At 33.5% G+C, this 14,881-nt stretch overlaps 1 protein-coding gene across 8 annotated transcripts in view; it reads left to right on the top strand.

The window, feature by feature from the left end:
* Positions 1–14,881, top strand: part of LOC125674963 (uncharacterized) — a 98,478-nt gene that overhangs the window by 78,001 nt on the left and 5,596 nt on the right. For all 8 annotated transcript variants that reach the window (XM_056158254.1, XM_056158252.1, XM_056158250.1 and 5 more), the window contains 9 exons: positions 9,456–9,600; positions 9,927–10,227; positions 10,433–10,523; positions 10,625–10,711; positions 10,859–11,056; positions 11,352–11,442; positions 11,600–13,171; positions 14,082–14,289; positions 14,674–14,712. In XM_056158254.1, coding sequence (XP_056014229.1) covers positions 9,456–9,600; positions 9,927–10,227; positions 10,433–10,523; positions 10,625–10,711; positions 10,859–11,056; positions 11,352–11,442; positions 11,600–13,171; positions 14,082–14,289; positions 14,674–14,712 — 2,732 coding nt within the window. The remainder of the gene's footprint in view (positions 1–9,455; positions 9,601–9,926; positions 10,228–10,432; positions 10,524–10,624; positions 10,712–10,858; positions 11,057–11,351; positions 11,443–11,599; positions 13,172–14,081; positions 14,290–14,673; positions 14,713–14,881) is intronic.

Raw genomic sequence — 14,881 nt, 5'->3', positions numbered from 1 at the left:
CATGTCACTGCTCTCTAGATAATTAAACATAGAAAAATAGGAATGCTGGTAGCATTAATACTCTTTGGAAAATGTATGCTGACAATCTGTCTAAAAACATTTTCAATGTCTGATCTGCATTATAAGTGGGTAATTTTGATGAGTATGATGAGTGCTGTTTTAAAATAGCATGAATTTTAACAATAATTTGGGGTATACTTTCATTCCATTAATTTAATTTACCAAATGTTACCCCCCACCCCCACCCCCCCAAAAAAAGGAACATGTGATTAAATAGTATTTGCATGTTTTATTTCTTATTGAAAGCTTTTTTGTGTGTAAACAAATCATTCAATACAAGGATTTCAGTTTAATGTCAAGATTGAGGGTTTGTTTGAATGTTTAGAAATGAATTCAGAAGTTATGTTGAGACATGTTCAAGGATAAGTTAGAATTATTATGCAATATGTTTGAGGCAGACTGCATTTCAAAATTGTGACATTGAACAAAGGGCTGACTGTCTCCTTAATCTTCAATATTGGCTGTTTCTCTGCATTGATGTTGTTCATAAAGAAAAGTTATGAAGTAAGAATTGTCATTAGCAATGATTTTCGTACCATGCAAAGAGTTGCTAGGTAACTTCTGAGGCATTCTTTTGATGAATTACCATAGAAACTGGATGAAGTAGGCAGCTGTTGTTTTTTTTTCTGCGTGCATGAATAAAATCAGATTAATGTTTGAATTTTGTACACTGCAAAGGGTTGTTCATATGAGACGGATAATTTCTTTTAATTAAAAAAAATCAAGTGAAATGAGCATGTTATTTCATAATGATGGCATGAATGAAAAATTGAATATTTAATTTTCAATGCATGAAGTTTACACCAGCACAATTGTTGAAGTTGTTTTCTGTACGAAATGATTCACTTTTTAACAGCTTCCTGTTTATTTAAGAAACAAGTTGCTATCCTTTAGAAAAGGACTGCAATATATAGACCATATTGACATGTTATACAGTACAATATATAGACCATATTGACATGTTATACAGTACAATATATAGACCATATTGACATGTTATACAGTACAATATATAGACCATATTGACATGTTATACAGTACAATATATAGACCACATTGACATGTTATACAGTACAATATGTAGACCATATTGACATGTTATACAGTACAATATGTTGACCACATTGACATGTTATACAGTACAATATGTAGTCTATATTGACATGTTATACAGTACAATATGTTGACCACATTGACATGTTATACAGTACAATATGTAGTCTATATTGACATGTTATACAGAACAATATGTTGACCACATTGACATGTTATACAGTACAATATATAGACCATATTGACATGTTATACAGTACAATATGTAGACTATATTGACATGTTATACAGTACAATATGTAGACTATATTGACATGTTATACAGTACAATATGTAGACCATATTGACATGTTATACAGTACAATATGTAGACCATATTGACATGTTATACAGTACAATATGTTGACCATATTGACATGTTATACAGTACAATATGTAGACCATATTGACATGTTATACAGTACAATATGTAGACTATATTGACATGTTATACAGTACAATATGTAGACCATATTGACATGTTATACAGTACAATATGTAGACCATATTGACATGTTATACAGTACAATATGTTGACCATATTGACATGTTATACAGAACAATATATAGACCATATTGACATGTTATACAGTACAATATGTAGACTATATTGACATGTTATACAGTACAATATATAGACCATATTGACATGTTATACAGTACAATATGTAGACCATATTGACATGTTATACAGTACAATATGTTGACCATATTGACATGTTATACAGTACAATATGTAGACCACATTGACATGTTATACAGAACAATATATAGACCATATTGACATGTTATACAGTACAATATATAGACCATATTGACATGTTATACAGAACAATATATAGACCATATTGACATGTTATACAGAACAATATATAGACCATATTGACATGTTATACAGTACAATATGTAGACCATATTGACATGTTATACAGTACAATATGTTGACCATATTGACATGTTATACAGAACAATATATAGACCATATTGACATGTTATACAGTACAATATATAGACTATATTGACATGTTATACAGTACAATATGTAGACCATATTGACATGTTATACAGTACAATATGTAGACTATATTGACATGTTATACAGTACAATATGTAGACCATATTGACATGTTATACAGTACAATATGTAGACCATATTGACATGTTATACAGTACAATATGTTGACCATATTGACATGTTATACAGAACAATATATAGACCATATTGACATGTTATACAGTACAATATGTAGACTATATTGACATGTTATACAGTACAATATGTAGACCATATTGACATGTTATACAGTACAATATGTTGACCATATTGACATGTTATACAGTACAATATGTAGACCACATTGACATGTTATACAGAACAATATATAGACCATATTGACATGTTATACAGTACAATATGTTGACCATATTGACATGTTATACAGTACAATATGTTGACCATATTGACATGTTATACAGTACAATATGTAGTTCACATTGACACGTTATACAGTACAATATGTAGACCATATTGACATGTTATACAGTACAATATGTAGACTATATTGACATGTTATACAGTACAATATGTAGACCATATTGACATGTTATACAGTACAATATGTAGACCATATTGACATGTTATACAGTACAATATGTTGACCATATTGACATGTTATACAGAACAATATATAGACCATATTGACATGTTATACAGTACAATATGTAGACTATATTGACATGTTATACAGTACAATATGTAGACCATATTGACATGTTATACAGTACAATATGTTGACCATATTGACATGTTATACAGTACAATATGTAGACCACATTGACATGTTATACAGAACAATATATAGACCATATTGACATGTTATACAGTACAATATGTTGACCATATTGACATGTTATACAGAACAATATATAGACCATATTGACATGTTATACAGTACAATATGTAGACTATATTGACATGTTATACAGTACAATATGTAGACCATATTGACATGTTATACAGTACAATATGTTGACCATATTGACATGTTATACAGTACAATATGTAGACCACATTGACATGTTATACAGAACAATATATAGACCATATTGACATGTTATACAGTACAATATATAGACCATATTGACATGTTATACAGTACAATATGTAGTCCATATTGACATGTTATACAGTACAATATATAGACTATATTGACATGTTATACAGTACAATATATAGACTATATTGACATGTTATACAGTACAATATATAGACTATATTGACATGTTATACAGTACAATATGTAGACCACATTGACATGTTATACAGTACAATATATAGACTATATTGACATGTTATACAGTACAATATATAGACTATATTGACATGTTATACAGTACAATATATAGACTATATTGACATGTTATACAGTACAATATGTAGACCACATTGACATGTTATACAGTACAATATATAGACCATATTGACATGTTATACATTACAATATATAGACTATATTGACATGTTATACAGTACAATATGTAGACCATATTGACATGTTATACACTACAATATGTAGACCATATTGACATGTTATACACTACAATATATAGACCATATTGACATGTTATACAGTACAATATGTAGACTATATTGACATGTTATACGGTACAATATATAGACCATATTGACATGTTATACATTACAATATATAGACTATATTGACATGTTATACAGTACAATATGTAGACCATATTGACATGTTATACACTACAATATGTAGACCATATTGACATGTTATACACTACAATATATAGACCATATTGACATGTTATACAGTACAATATGTAGACCACATTGACATGTTATATATAGACCACATTGACATGTTATACAGTACAATATGTTGACCACATTGACATGTTATACAGTACAATATATAGACCACATTGACATGTTATACAGTACAATATGTAGACCACATTGACATGTTATACAGTACAATATGTAGACTATATTGACATGTTATACAGTACAATATGTAGACCATATTGACATGTTATACAGTACAATTTATTATACCTCAGTATGAGAATTCTATACAACGCATAATCTGATTGGTCTAGACGGTCACATGCCAGGGATAACAAAACTTCATATCTCCTTCTCAAACATCATGTCTCCCTATCATATTTACCGCTTGGGCAGCCTCGTGCATTTTCCATAAATTTAACGTCAAAGACGACCAAATGTATTGTGACGTCACAATAAGTCCGAGTCATTCTACTTCCATAATTCGTAACACACAAAATATGCGGGTCTGTGATATACAGTTTTAAAATCACCTGATTTTGGTTGATACAAAAACAAGCAAGTAAATCAGCATTCAAGGAGAATGGTAAAACAAAAACTGGTTATCATATCACTGTATTTCGCTGTTTGTACCTTCTAATTCGTTGAGGCGCTGTGTTACCGTTAGGGCAATCTCAGCTACATACATGTAATTTTAATGCAATTTTGTGGTCTTGCTTTGTTTCGGTATAATAAACAATTTATTGCATGAATGTTTGGGAGATATGAAGATTTATTCACCCAAGAAAAATCATATTCCCCGAGGGCGTTGCCCTCGGGGAATATGATTTTTCTTGGGTGAATAAATCTTCATAGCTCCCTCACTATCATGCAATAAATGTATAATGTAGACTATATTGACATGTTATACAGTACAATATTTAGACCACATTGACATGTTATACAGTACAATATGTAGACCACATTGACATGTTATACAGTACAATATATAGACTATATTGACATGTTATACAGTACAATATGTAGACCATATTGACATGTTATACAGTACAATATGTAGACCATATTGACACGTTATACAGTACAATATGTAGACCACATTGACATGTTATACAGTACAATATGTAGACCACATTGACATGTTATACAGTACAATATATAGACTATATTGACATGTTATACAGTACAATATGTAGACCATATTGACACGTTATACAGTACAATATGTAGACCACATTGACATGTTATACAGTACAATATATAGACTATATTGACATGTTATACAGTACAATATGTAGACCATATTGACACGTTATACAGTACAATATGTAGACCATATTGACACGTTATACAGTACAATATATAGACCATATTGACACGTTATACAGTACAATATGTAGACCATATTGACACGTTATACAGTACAATATGTAGACCATATTGACACGTTATACAGTACAATATATAGACCATATTGACATGTTATACAGTACAATATGTAGACTATATTGACATGTTATACAGTACAATATGTAGACCATATTGACATGTTATACAGTACAATATGTAGTCTAAGACCATATTGACACGTTATACAGTACAATATATAGACCATATTGACACGTTATACAGTACAATATGTAGACTATATTGACATGTTATACAGTACAATATGTAGACCATATTGACATGTTATACAGTACAATATCTAGTCTAAGACCATATTGACACGTTATACAGTACAATATATAGACCATATTGACACGTTATACAGTACAATATGTAGACCATATTGACATGTTATACAGTTACTGTACAATATGTAGACCATATTGACATGTTATACAGTACAATATATAGACTATATTGACACGTTATACAGTACAATATGTAGACCATATTGACATGTTATACAGTTACTGTACAATATGTAGACCATATTGACATGTTTATATACAGTACAATATGTAGACCATATTGACATGTTATACAGTACAATATGTAGACCATATTGACACGTTATACAGTACAATATATAGACCATATTGACACGTTATACAGTACAATATGTAGACCATATTGACATGTTATACCGTGGAACCCCGTTATTACGTTTCTCATTTTTTCACAATAAAATAATGCAATGCTGAGGGCAACATACGTAGTAAATGTTGCAAGTGAAATCCTTTGGAAAATGCGTATCTTCTGTTAATACTGGGTACTCCTTGGAAGGGAGGATGTGTGAATAGATACATTTCTTGTTAACATTTAATTTGTTCATCTCTATACATTTATGATTAATTTCACTTCAATTAAGGCAATGATTTATACTTGCTCATGATCATAGAAATATGAGTTTATCATGACCCTTCTACTATAGCTATATTACATAACTGAGAGTTTTTGTTGCACATGCAAGCATATCAGAGAAAATGATGAACAATTCGTAAAAGTGAAGGTTGACCTTGCTAATTTTGCGGCATGTTCTAGATTGATTTAAATGCTCCGAGCACATACAATAAACATGGGAAATGAAACCGGATTCATTATGTTACGTGTGCTATGATCGTTTCACAGGGGTATTGAATTTTTTGTAGAAATAATGCAATATTTGATCAGTGGGAAAACAGCATAAAGGATAAAGGAAAATTCATTTTGAACTCAATAAAATTCCCATTTCAATTTTTAATACTAAGAAAGTATCAGTTATGGAAATTATTTCCCTCTTGGCGAAGTTTGCATTTAATCAGATGATATTAGTTTGAAAGTCTGCGAGATTTTCAATGATCAAACTATCAGCCAGTCAGGCTTAACATGACAGTTATTAATAATGAATACCAAGGACTGCATACACATCTAAAAGTCATCAAATGCCGGGCTGATAAAACTTCATGTTAGCTTGTCAGTGTTTGGTGATCAGATTGATTCCGTATATTGCTGAGATGAATTCTTAATGCTGGTCATAGAATATGGGTCTCCTGAATGTCGTGGTCAGCATGGCGTGATCCTCCTAACCAGTGGGTGCTGTACAAGACATTTAACAAATAAATTTCATTTTCGAAAATGCATGACTGTCACAGTATGAACTATGACACGTTATGCTGGGGCATATACTTCACAAAGCATATGTTAGTGCTTCATATAAAGTATGCTGACATGAAGCGTTTTATACTCTCATATATTAGCAAAGATGAAATTCATTTTTTTTATTTACATTTTATTGTTAATCAATTTCTGTTGGAGTTCCCAGCCATTAAAATAGATTTACTAGTAAAGTAAAACATGCTTATAGCACAGCTAGTACTAGCTGGGTTTGAGCAATTTTGATTCTTTATATCAAATGATAAGTTAGATTGATTCAATGAAAATCACTTTGCTGTAAACCTGAATTCATGATGAGCATATATTCTCCAAAACCATGTTTTACTGCAAGTTCAGTTTTCATAAGAGTGTTGTTTAGAATGACAGCACATTCATAAAAGAAATGCATATATCATTGCAATTTGTGATGATAATCAAAGGCAAAAATATTGGGAAATGTGGAAATATTGGGGAATGTGTAAATATCTTAAAATTGAGGTGTGTAAAATGTACCTGTATAGTCCATTATATTGATACATGTACCATTGTATGAATAGGACCATACTGAAAGCCTATAATAAGCTGTTGGTCTTAATTTAACATTTTGCAAAATGATAATTGATGATCAGATGATGTAGTTTCTTGGGTCCCCTGATTTTATGGGGGTATTATTAAATAGGAATGTGTGTTATATTTAGACAAGTGAAACAGGTTGAATTAGCTTGGTTTAAGTTTTTATATACAAATGAAAGAATTGGGAGGAAAAAGATGGATTTTTTATCAAACAATCTCTGTGTGTTTGTTTCTCCACAAATTAAATTTTGATCAGAACCTTAAATTACATTAAGGTTGATGCTTGAAGGTCTGAAAGTTCAAGGTCAAATTTATATAGCCAGTAAGTAAAGGTCAAGACCATATTTAAAGGTCAAATTTTCTGTATTTGGATGTTGCCATGCTCAAAGCTCAGAGTTCCACAAACACATCATGACTTGTACATAGTGTATTGTGTGTTCCATATATCTTGCTTAGATATCATGTCAATAAAATTAAGTAAGGAAACTGATAAAGATTTTACAAACAGTTCAATTAGAACTACATAAACTGTCATTCTAGCTTCAATTTAAGATTTTAAAAGTTATGAAAGGATCAATAATCTTGAATTACACTAGTGTTCTTTGATTGGTGTGGCTCTAAAATACACAACTGTAACATGTACATTGCTGGGAATTTAATGAACAAAGGATTTAATTGGATAATCTTGTGCTTTAAAATAAGGAATGTGTAGATTAACTTCAAAAAGACTCCCTAGGGGATTAAATTTTCATTGTCAAAGTGCATTTTGAATAAATCCTATTTCACAAGTTGTCTTTTTCAGCATGATAATAAACGTTAGATTTAAGTAGTTTAATTTATTTTAAGGAGATGATGCTAATATGTTGTTGAGTGTATATCTACCTGTCTGTTTAATGTTAGGGACTATATTGTTTGTTAATCTTGAAGTAAGCCCCTTAATCCTAGTGTTAAGATATGGCGTGGTACAGTCATTGTTTTGACCATGTCAATATGCCTTTTGATTTTGACCCTTTTGTAAACAACAGAGGAAATATTGAAGAAATGATTTAAGTGACCTGTTAATGAGTTTGATTGGGGGAATGTTGATTTGTGATTGTTGCAGTCTTGATCTTTATCATTGAGTGAATTGGATTGTATTTTGTCACTTGGGAAATGCCTTGGTATAGTAAAAGTGTAAGAGGTAGGATTGCATGATTCGTAAATTCCACATTGTAATTTGAAGGTAATATATGATATATACAGTATATGCACGATAGTGAAAAAAATCTTTATCTATAGAATATATAATTTATTAACAACGATTTATACATTGACGATATAATTTGCAATTTTAATGCTCTTTTAAAACTCAATGCCATTCATAGAGCAAGTAAAATGTGAAAATACATGTAATTTGTACTCACTGGGAATCTTTGATAAACAAAAGGACTAGACTGCAACTCTTTAGGTAATCTATCAACTTGAATTTTTTTTTTTAACTTTCCTATAAATTCAATTCGCAAAATGCGAAAGCTAAATGTGTAACTCACAATGTACAAATCTTTTGAAAATCATTATCGAGTATTCAATAAAAGATGAGGTCTGTAAGATGTGACGAATCAACTAGTATATAGTAGAATTAGGACTTCTTTGTTTCACCAGTAAAACCAGCTCATTTGATCATCTTATCTCACATTTTGTGAGTATCATGTAGCAAATTTTTAGTCCCAGATTGAGATACCACCAGAAATAGGATTAAAATAGTATTATTTCCTGTAAAATAAATATATGTAGAAAATGAATTGATAATTTATTCTTAGTCAGACTAATGTTTAAGTTTTTTCAATCTTTTTTTTCCCAGACCATCGGGCAGCCACATTAATACAGGCCACATGGCGGGGATACTGGGCTCGAGAGCACAACCCTGAGGTCGTCTCAGTACGCAAAGAGATGCGGGCTCGCAGAGCGGAAGATCACATCGTGGTACTCCGGGCAGAATTAGATAGGTACGTACCGATCGTAAAATCATGTAATCTATATGGTTAGAGAAAAAAATTGCATGTACTTTAAGTTTTTCTTCTTTGATTTCATGATTTGGGAGTTGTTGATCTTTATGGTAAGATTCCCTGCTGTTTGGGGAGAATATGAATTCTTAGGTATATCCATGCTGTGATAATGATGAGTAAGACTCGCTTAAAATTAGCCATTTTATAGAAAATGGTGTCATATATTATAAAAATGAAATTTTGTTTGATTTTACTTGTATTTGTCTAGTTTGTGGTTACCGTGAAGGGAAATGAGAACTGCATTTGAGACTGGTTTCTTTTCACAGGCAGCGAAAGTTATATGATGAGGAACGGCACATGAGGGCCCTACAAATGGAAGCCATTCGATGTTTGTGGAAGGAAGTGCAATCCCTCCAAAACTGGAAGTCTGAAGTCCTCAACACACATCAATTTAAGAACACCGTGGATTCCAGTCACCAAGACGACAGTTACAACTACAGCCAGGAGATTCAGAACACTTTAGAGAGGGTAGGGGTTCGGCATGGAGACAGCGGGAAGATAGGTTACTCAGTGGAGGATGAGCGACAGAGGGAACTAGAGAGGACATGTGCCAGTCTGCAAAATCAGGTGAGATGGAAGAAGTTGTACATGCATTTGATTCAGATATTTGAAAACATTTGATAGAAAATACTTGCATGTAGCTACTGAATAACAAAAAATATTGTTCTCTGGCTGTCATGCATTGTGAATTAACTTGCAGATTCTGGGATATAGTTTATTATTGTGGGATCTTGGTTGGTGAATATGATGTGTGGATTACGTTTATCTGTAGGTGGCACAGCTGTCTCAGGCTCTGCAGTCTGTATCCAGTGTTGTTTTCCAAAGTGGCATCATGACAGCAGGCATGGACTCCATCAACAATGGTCAGTACTGATCGAAATAATTTATTTTAGAGTGAAGTTTTCTAATTGCATGCCTGGTTTGATTTTGATGGACTGTCGTGTTGATGTATATTTTTGTATAGACGTGGAGCAGACATTGTTGGTGACAGGGTATGAGGAGGAGGAGAGCTCCAGCTGTGAGGAGATGAGCTTTACTGGTTCCAAGTGGGGTAGGCTGGATTAACTGCAGTAAAAAGATAATCTCAGTCAAGATGACATGAAAAAAAGATTAATGCTGAAGTATGATAATTCAAAAGAATCTTGCTTGGTGATTTTGTAAACATAATGTAATGACATGAAAATACTTTTAATTTCAGCCACAGTTCCTCATTCGCTCTCTCCCTACCCCTCTGAAGAAGAGGAACAGTACTTTTATTCCTTCCCTCAGCTGGGCTGCCCCACCCCTCCTCGAAATCTGCATATGGAGCACAAGGGAGAGAACTCCATTGTCATATCATGGGGTTCATCTAAAATATTAGACTCCTCATTTAAGGAAGTGAACAAGCCACTCCTTGGTGAGTTATCTGCAGACTTCTGGGGCCATTATTCTGATGAAATGAACCCAGTTTTGGTCCACATCTCACTTTGTGTGATGGAAATCAATCTTTAGCTTTTCAGTTTTATCGTTCTGAATCCTTTAGTATTTCAGAATTAAAAGGGAAAAAAATGATTTAGTAATAAATAATTTACTAATACTTTCAAAGACACTCATGCAAGAAAATTGTAATGGAATGTTCAAATAGAGTGGATTTTTATAGCATAAGAGTATGGAATCTGGGTGTGTATTACATTATGTTAAATCCTTTGTAGGCTACAGAGTATATGTGGATGACAAACCTGCAGCCATGATAAATGGTCTGTCTGCCCTAGTCCATGGCCTTAACCCTCAAGTAACTTACAAGTGAGTATTAAGAAAATTCAGAAGAAATTCACATCTGTTCTTATGATTTCATTGTTATGTTGGAAGTGCTTCTTTACTAAAAGGGCATTTATTCTATTCATTAAATGGCAGTATATTCATTAAATGCCAGAAACTAATGATATCTTATCTTTTACAGGATTTATGTAAAAGCAGTGTCTTCACTTGGAGAATCCAACTCGTCTGACATTTTGATGGCTGCCATGTCTCAAGCTGCACGTGTACGCACCTCTAGTACAGACAGTAACAGAACAGACAGTGATCACGATTCTACAGAGAGTTCAGACTTAGCTCGACGAAGAAAGGAGAATCACCAGAGACAGAAACGCAGAATTAAATCTCCTCGCCAGGACAAGAGACAGTCCAGCAGAAAAGGGTCCAGTGCCAGTGATCAAGATAGACCCCCATCTAGGTCTGAAAAATCAAAGTCAAATATCGGTGCGAATGGTGTTTTCAAGCAGCCAAAAATTCACATGAGGCCAAGCAGCAGAGATTCATCTCGGGTGCCAGAGTTGCATGCTGAGCCACAGTATTCAGACTCTGTCCAAGGCCTTCCTCAACCTAGTGAGTCAAAACGGTCCCCACAAGCAGGAAGTCAGAACAAAGGACCTTCTACCTCACAAATGTCAGAGACTTTTACTGTTGAATCTTCTGAGTCATTGTTAATGGCTATCTCTAGAGCACAGAGTAGCTTAGGGATGAATGAGTCAAGCGATCAGTCTGTAAAAACGCATAGAAGGAAACGTAGTAAAGACTTAAAGACATATGAATTACAGGATGATGATGTTAATCAGAATCAAGGAAGTCCGAGTGCAGGGAGTGTTCATTTTCAGAATGTCATGGACCAGTGTTCCAAAGTTGGAGGTGACAAAGACAATATGAATAAAAGTGTGGATATACCAAGAGAGAAAACTCAGACTCATCGAAGAACTCGGAGTAAAGACTATGAATGGAGAAAAGAGATTGATCTGTCTGGTCACACAAGGGATCCAGAGAGGAAGGAAGTGAAGAAGGCTTGGGTGAAAGATTCTCCAACGGGTGAAGTGCATGGGATTCCTATCATTGACGCAAGTAAAAGACACTCTTCTGGCAGTAGGCCAAGTAGTCCTGCACCTTCTGATACTTCAGAAAAATCAGATAAGAAAAGAACTGTTGCAGAACTTCTAGAAAAATTTTCCAGTAAAGGCAGTACAAATTTTGGTACAAATTCATTAGGAACAGAAGGTAGTGATCAACATGCTAGCTTGCCTCCAAGGTCGAGAAGGACAAACAGCAATGAAGACGTAAGTGCCATGCCTGAAAGTAGAAGAACTCCCACCAAGAACATGTCTCCATCTTACACAGAAAGACGGAGAACTCCTTCCAATGGGTCTGAGAGTGATGCATCAGAACTTTCAAGCTCTTCTGCTGCCAGACAGCTAGATATGGACAGGAAACCGGGACCAGGAAGCACAGGGATAAACAAACTTTTACAAAAACTACAGAACTTCTCAAAGAGTCAGGAGGAATCCCTACAGAACCGAGCCCAGAAAATGAAGAAGAAGTCCACATCTGAAAGTCCGGGAATCGAGGAAGAACATCGTCGTCCCCGAAGGATCAGTGGGGGCAGCGAAGGAGACTCGGTATCAGAGAGGACTATCCATCAGAGTGATAGTTCTTCACAGTCGGATGATCCGCAACTCAACAGAAAACCTTATAAGACCCACAAAAGGTAGAAAAGCAAAGACAAGCTGTCTTATATCCTCTCCTATATCTCCCTGTGTGCTTCACATACGATCTTTTTTGAATTTGCTGAAAATGTGTTATAAAAAAGAACTGGGTTAACTTCATTGATACAAATACTGCCTTTTTTGTAGAACTTTTGTTTTTTGTTGTTTTTTTTTTTTTTCCTTTGTACTTATATACAGTGTTTATCATTATATAATAAATTTCCAGATAAATGTTATTTCTCTCTAATATTATTTTGTTGTATATTTTTCTCCTCTTTAATGTTTAGTTCTGTTCTGGATAAAGAATAGGGAGCTGATTTTTTCTTGGGGGGCGGGCTCCTCATCGGATAATATTTGAAATTACCTTAATATTGAAACAAGAAATCAATTTAAATTAAACATGGATTACAGCATATCATTTTAATGTGCTGGAACACAATTTTGAAGATGATGTACCATATATATGATGCATGAAGTATATGTATATACCCAATGGTACATCACCAATTCCTTAGGGAAAATGGGAATGTTAGTAAAATTTAGCAGTTTTTTTTTTTCTTTCTTCAAGTAGTCCAAATATTTTTTTTTATTTAACGTCTGTTCATAATGTGTGGCAACTAACTGTTCTGTTACCTAGACCTGAAGATCCCTGATGTCTGGGTTCCGTAATTCCTTCGCCTATTTCATTTTGACAAATACATTCCTGAATACTTTAACCTCATCCTGGTCTTGTGTTTGATTTTTATATAGATTGCAATATTCTCTCTCTTTCTGTCTGTCTTTCTAAATCATTAAAGGTTTCACTGGCTTTGTTAGTCACTATCTTACACTATTTTAAACTTTTATTTAGAGACAAGATAATATGTAAATGTACAGACCTCTGTTGACCTTTGTGCATTGATTCCTCTGTAGATCTGGCTCAGACCAGAAAGTGACTGTCTCTCACCACCACCAATCATCTGCACCTCCCACCCCCTCCCATCGCTCCACCCACAGCACCAGCAGCAGGTTTGAGGACTACACCCCAAGACCAGGGTCTAATGTCAAACGTACTGCATCATTCCATGGGGTAACACCTTCACCCCATAAGGTGGTTCAACCAAGAAGAAGTGGCTCAGATGTATGTATTTTCTTAAAGAGTTCTTCATTTTAAAGTCAGTTTTATGATTCAATTTTACTGATATTTGTTACTTAAAATATCATGAGTTTATATAAATGTTTACTATAAAAAGAGATTTTTTTTCATGAAAATATTAGTATCTTTGCAAAATGATATGCACCGAAAACAAGATATACTTGTAGCAAGCATCTTGAGGCTTACATGTATCTAATCTGGACTTGCTTGATTACAGAAGAAGACAAATCAGATTCAATAACATTTGAAATGAAAAAATCAGATTATATATGTGTACAGCTTACACAACATTTGCTTGCCTTGTCATATACATGTACTTTAGAAAATGGGTACATGCAGTAGAAACCTTTATTCATTGGTTACTTGCAGGAAAATTTGTATGATAAGGCGCAGGAACAAACACCACCTGTAAGTCTTTCTATGATCTCTACAGCTTGAATTTTCTCATTAGCACTCTTTAGTTCAAATCTCGTAGTCGTCGTTCAATCATTGTCATAATCGTTTTCATTTTCTTCCTCATTTGCTTCAAGTGAATTGGCATTGCTATTGGAATGATTTGACAGTTGCGCCTGAGTTG

The sequence above is a fragment of the Ostrea edulis genome, chromosome 3, assembly GCF_947568905.1.
Source record: "Ostrea edulis chromosome 3, xbOstEdul1.1, whole genome shotgun sequence".
Classification (NCBI taxonomy): domain Eukaryota; kingdom Metazoa; phylum Mollusca; class Bivalvia; order Ostreida; family Ostreidae; genus Ostrea; species Ostrea edulis.
This window is presented reverse-complemented; position numbering and strand designations above follow the sequence as displayed.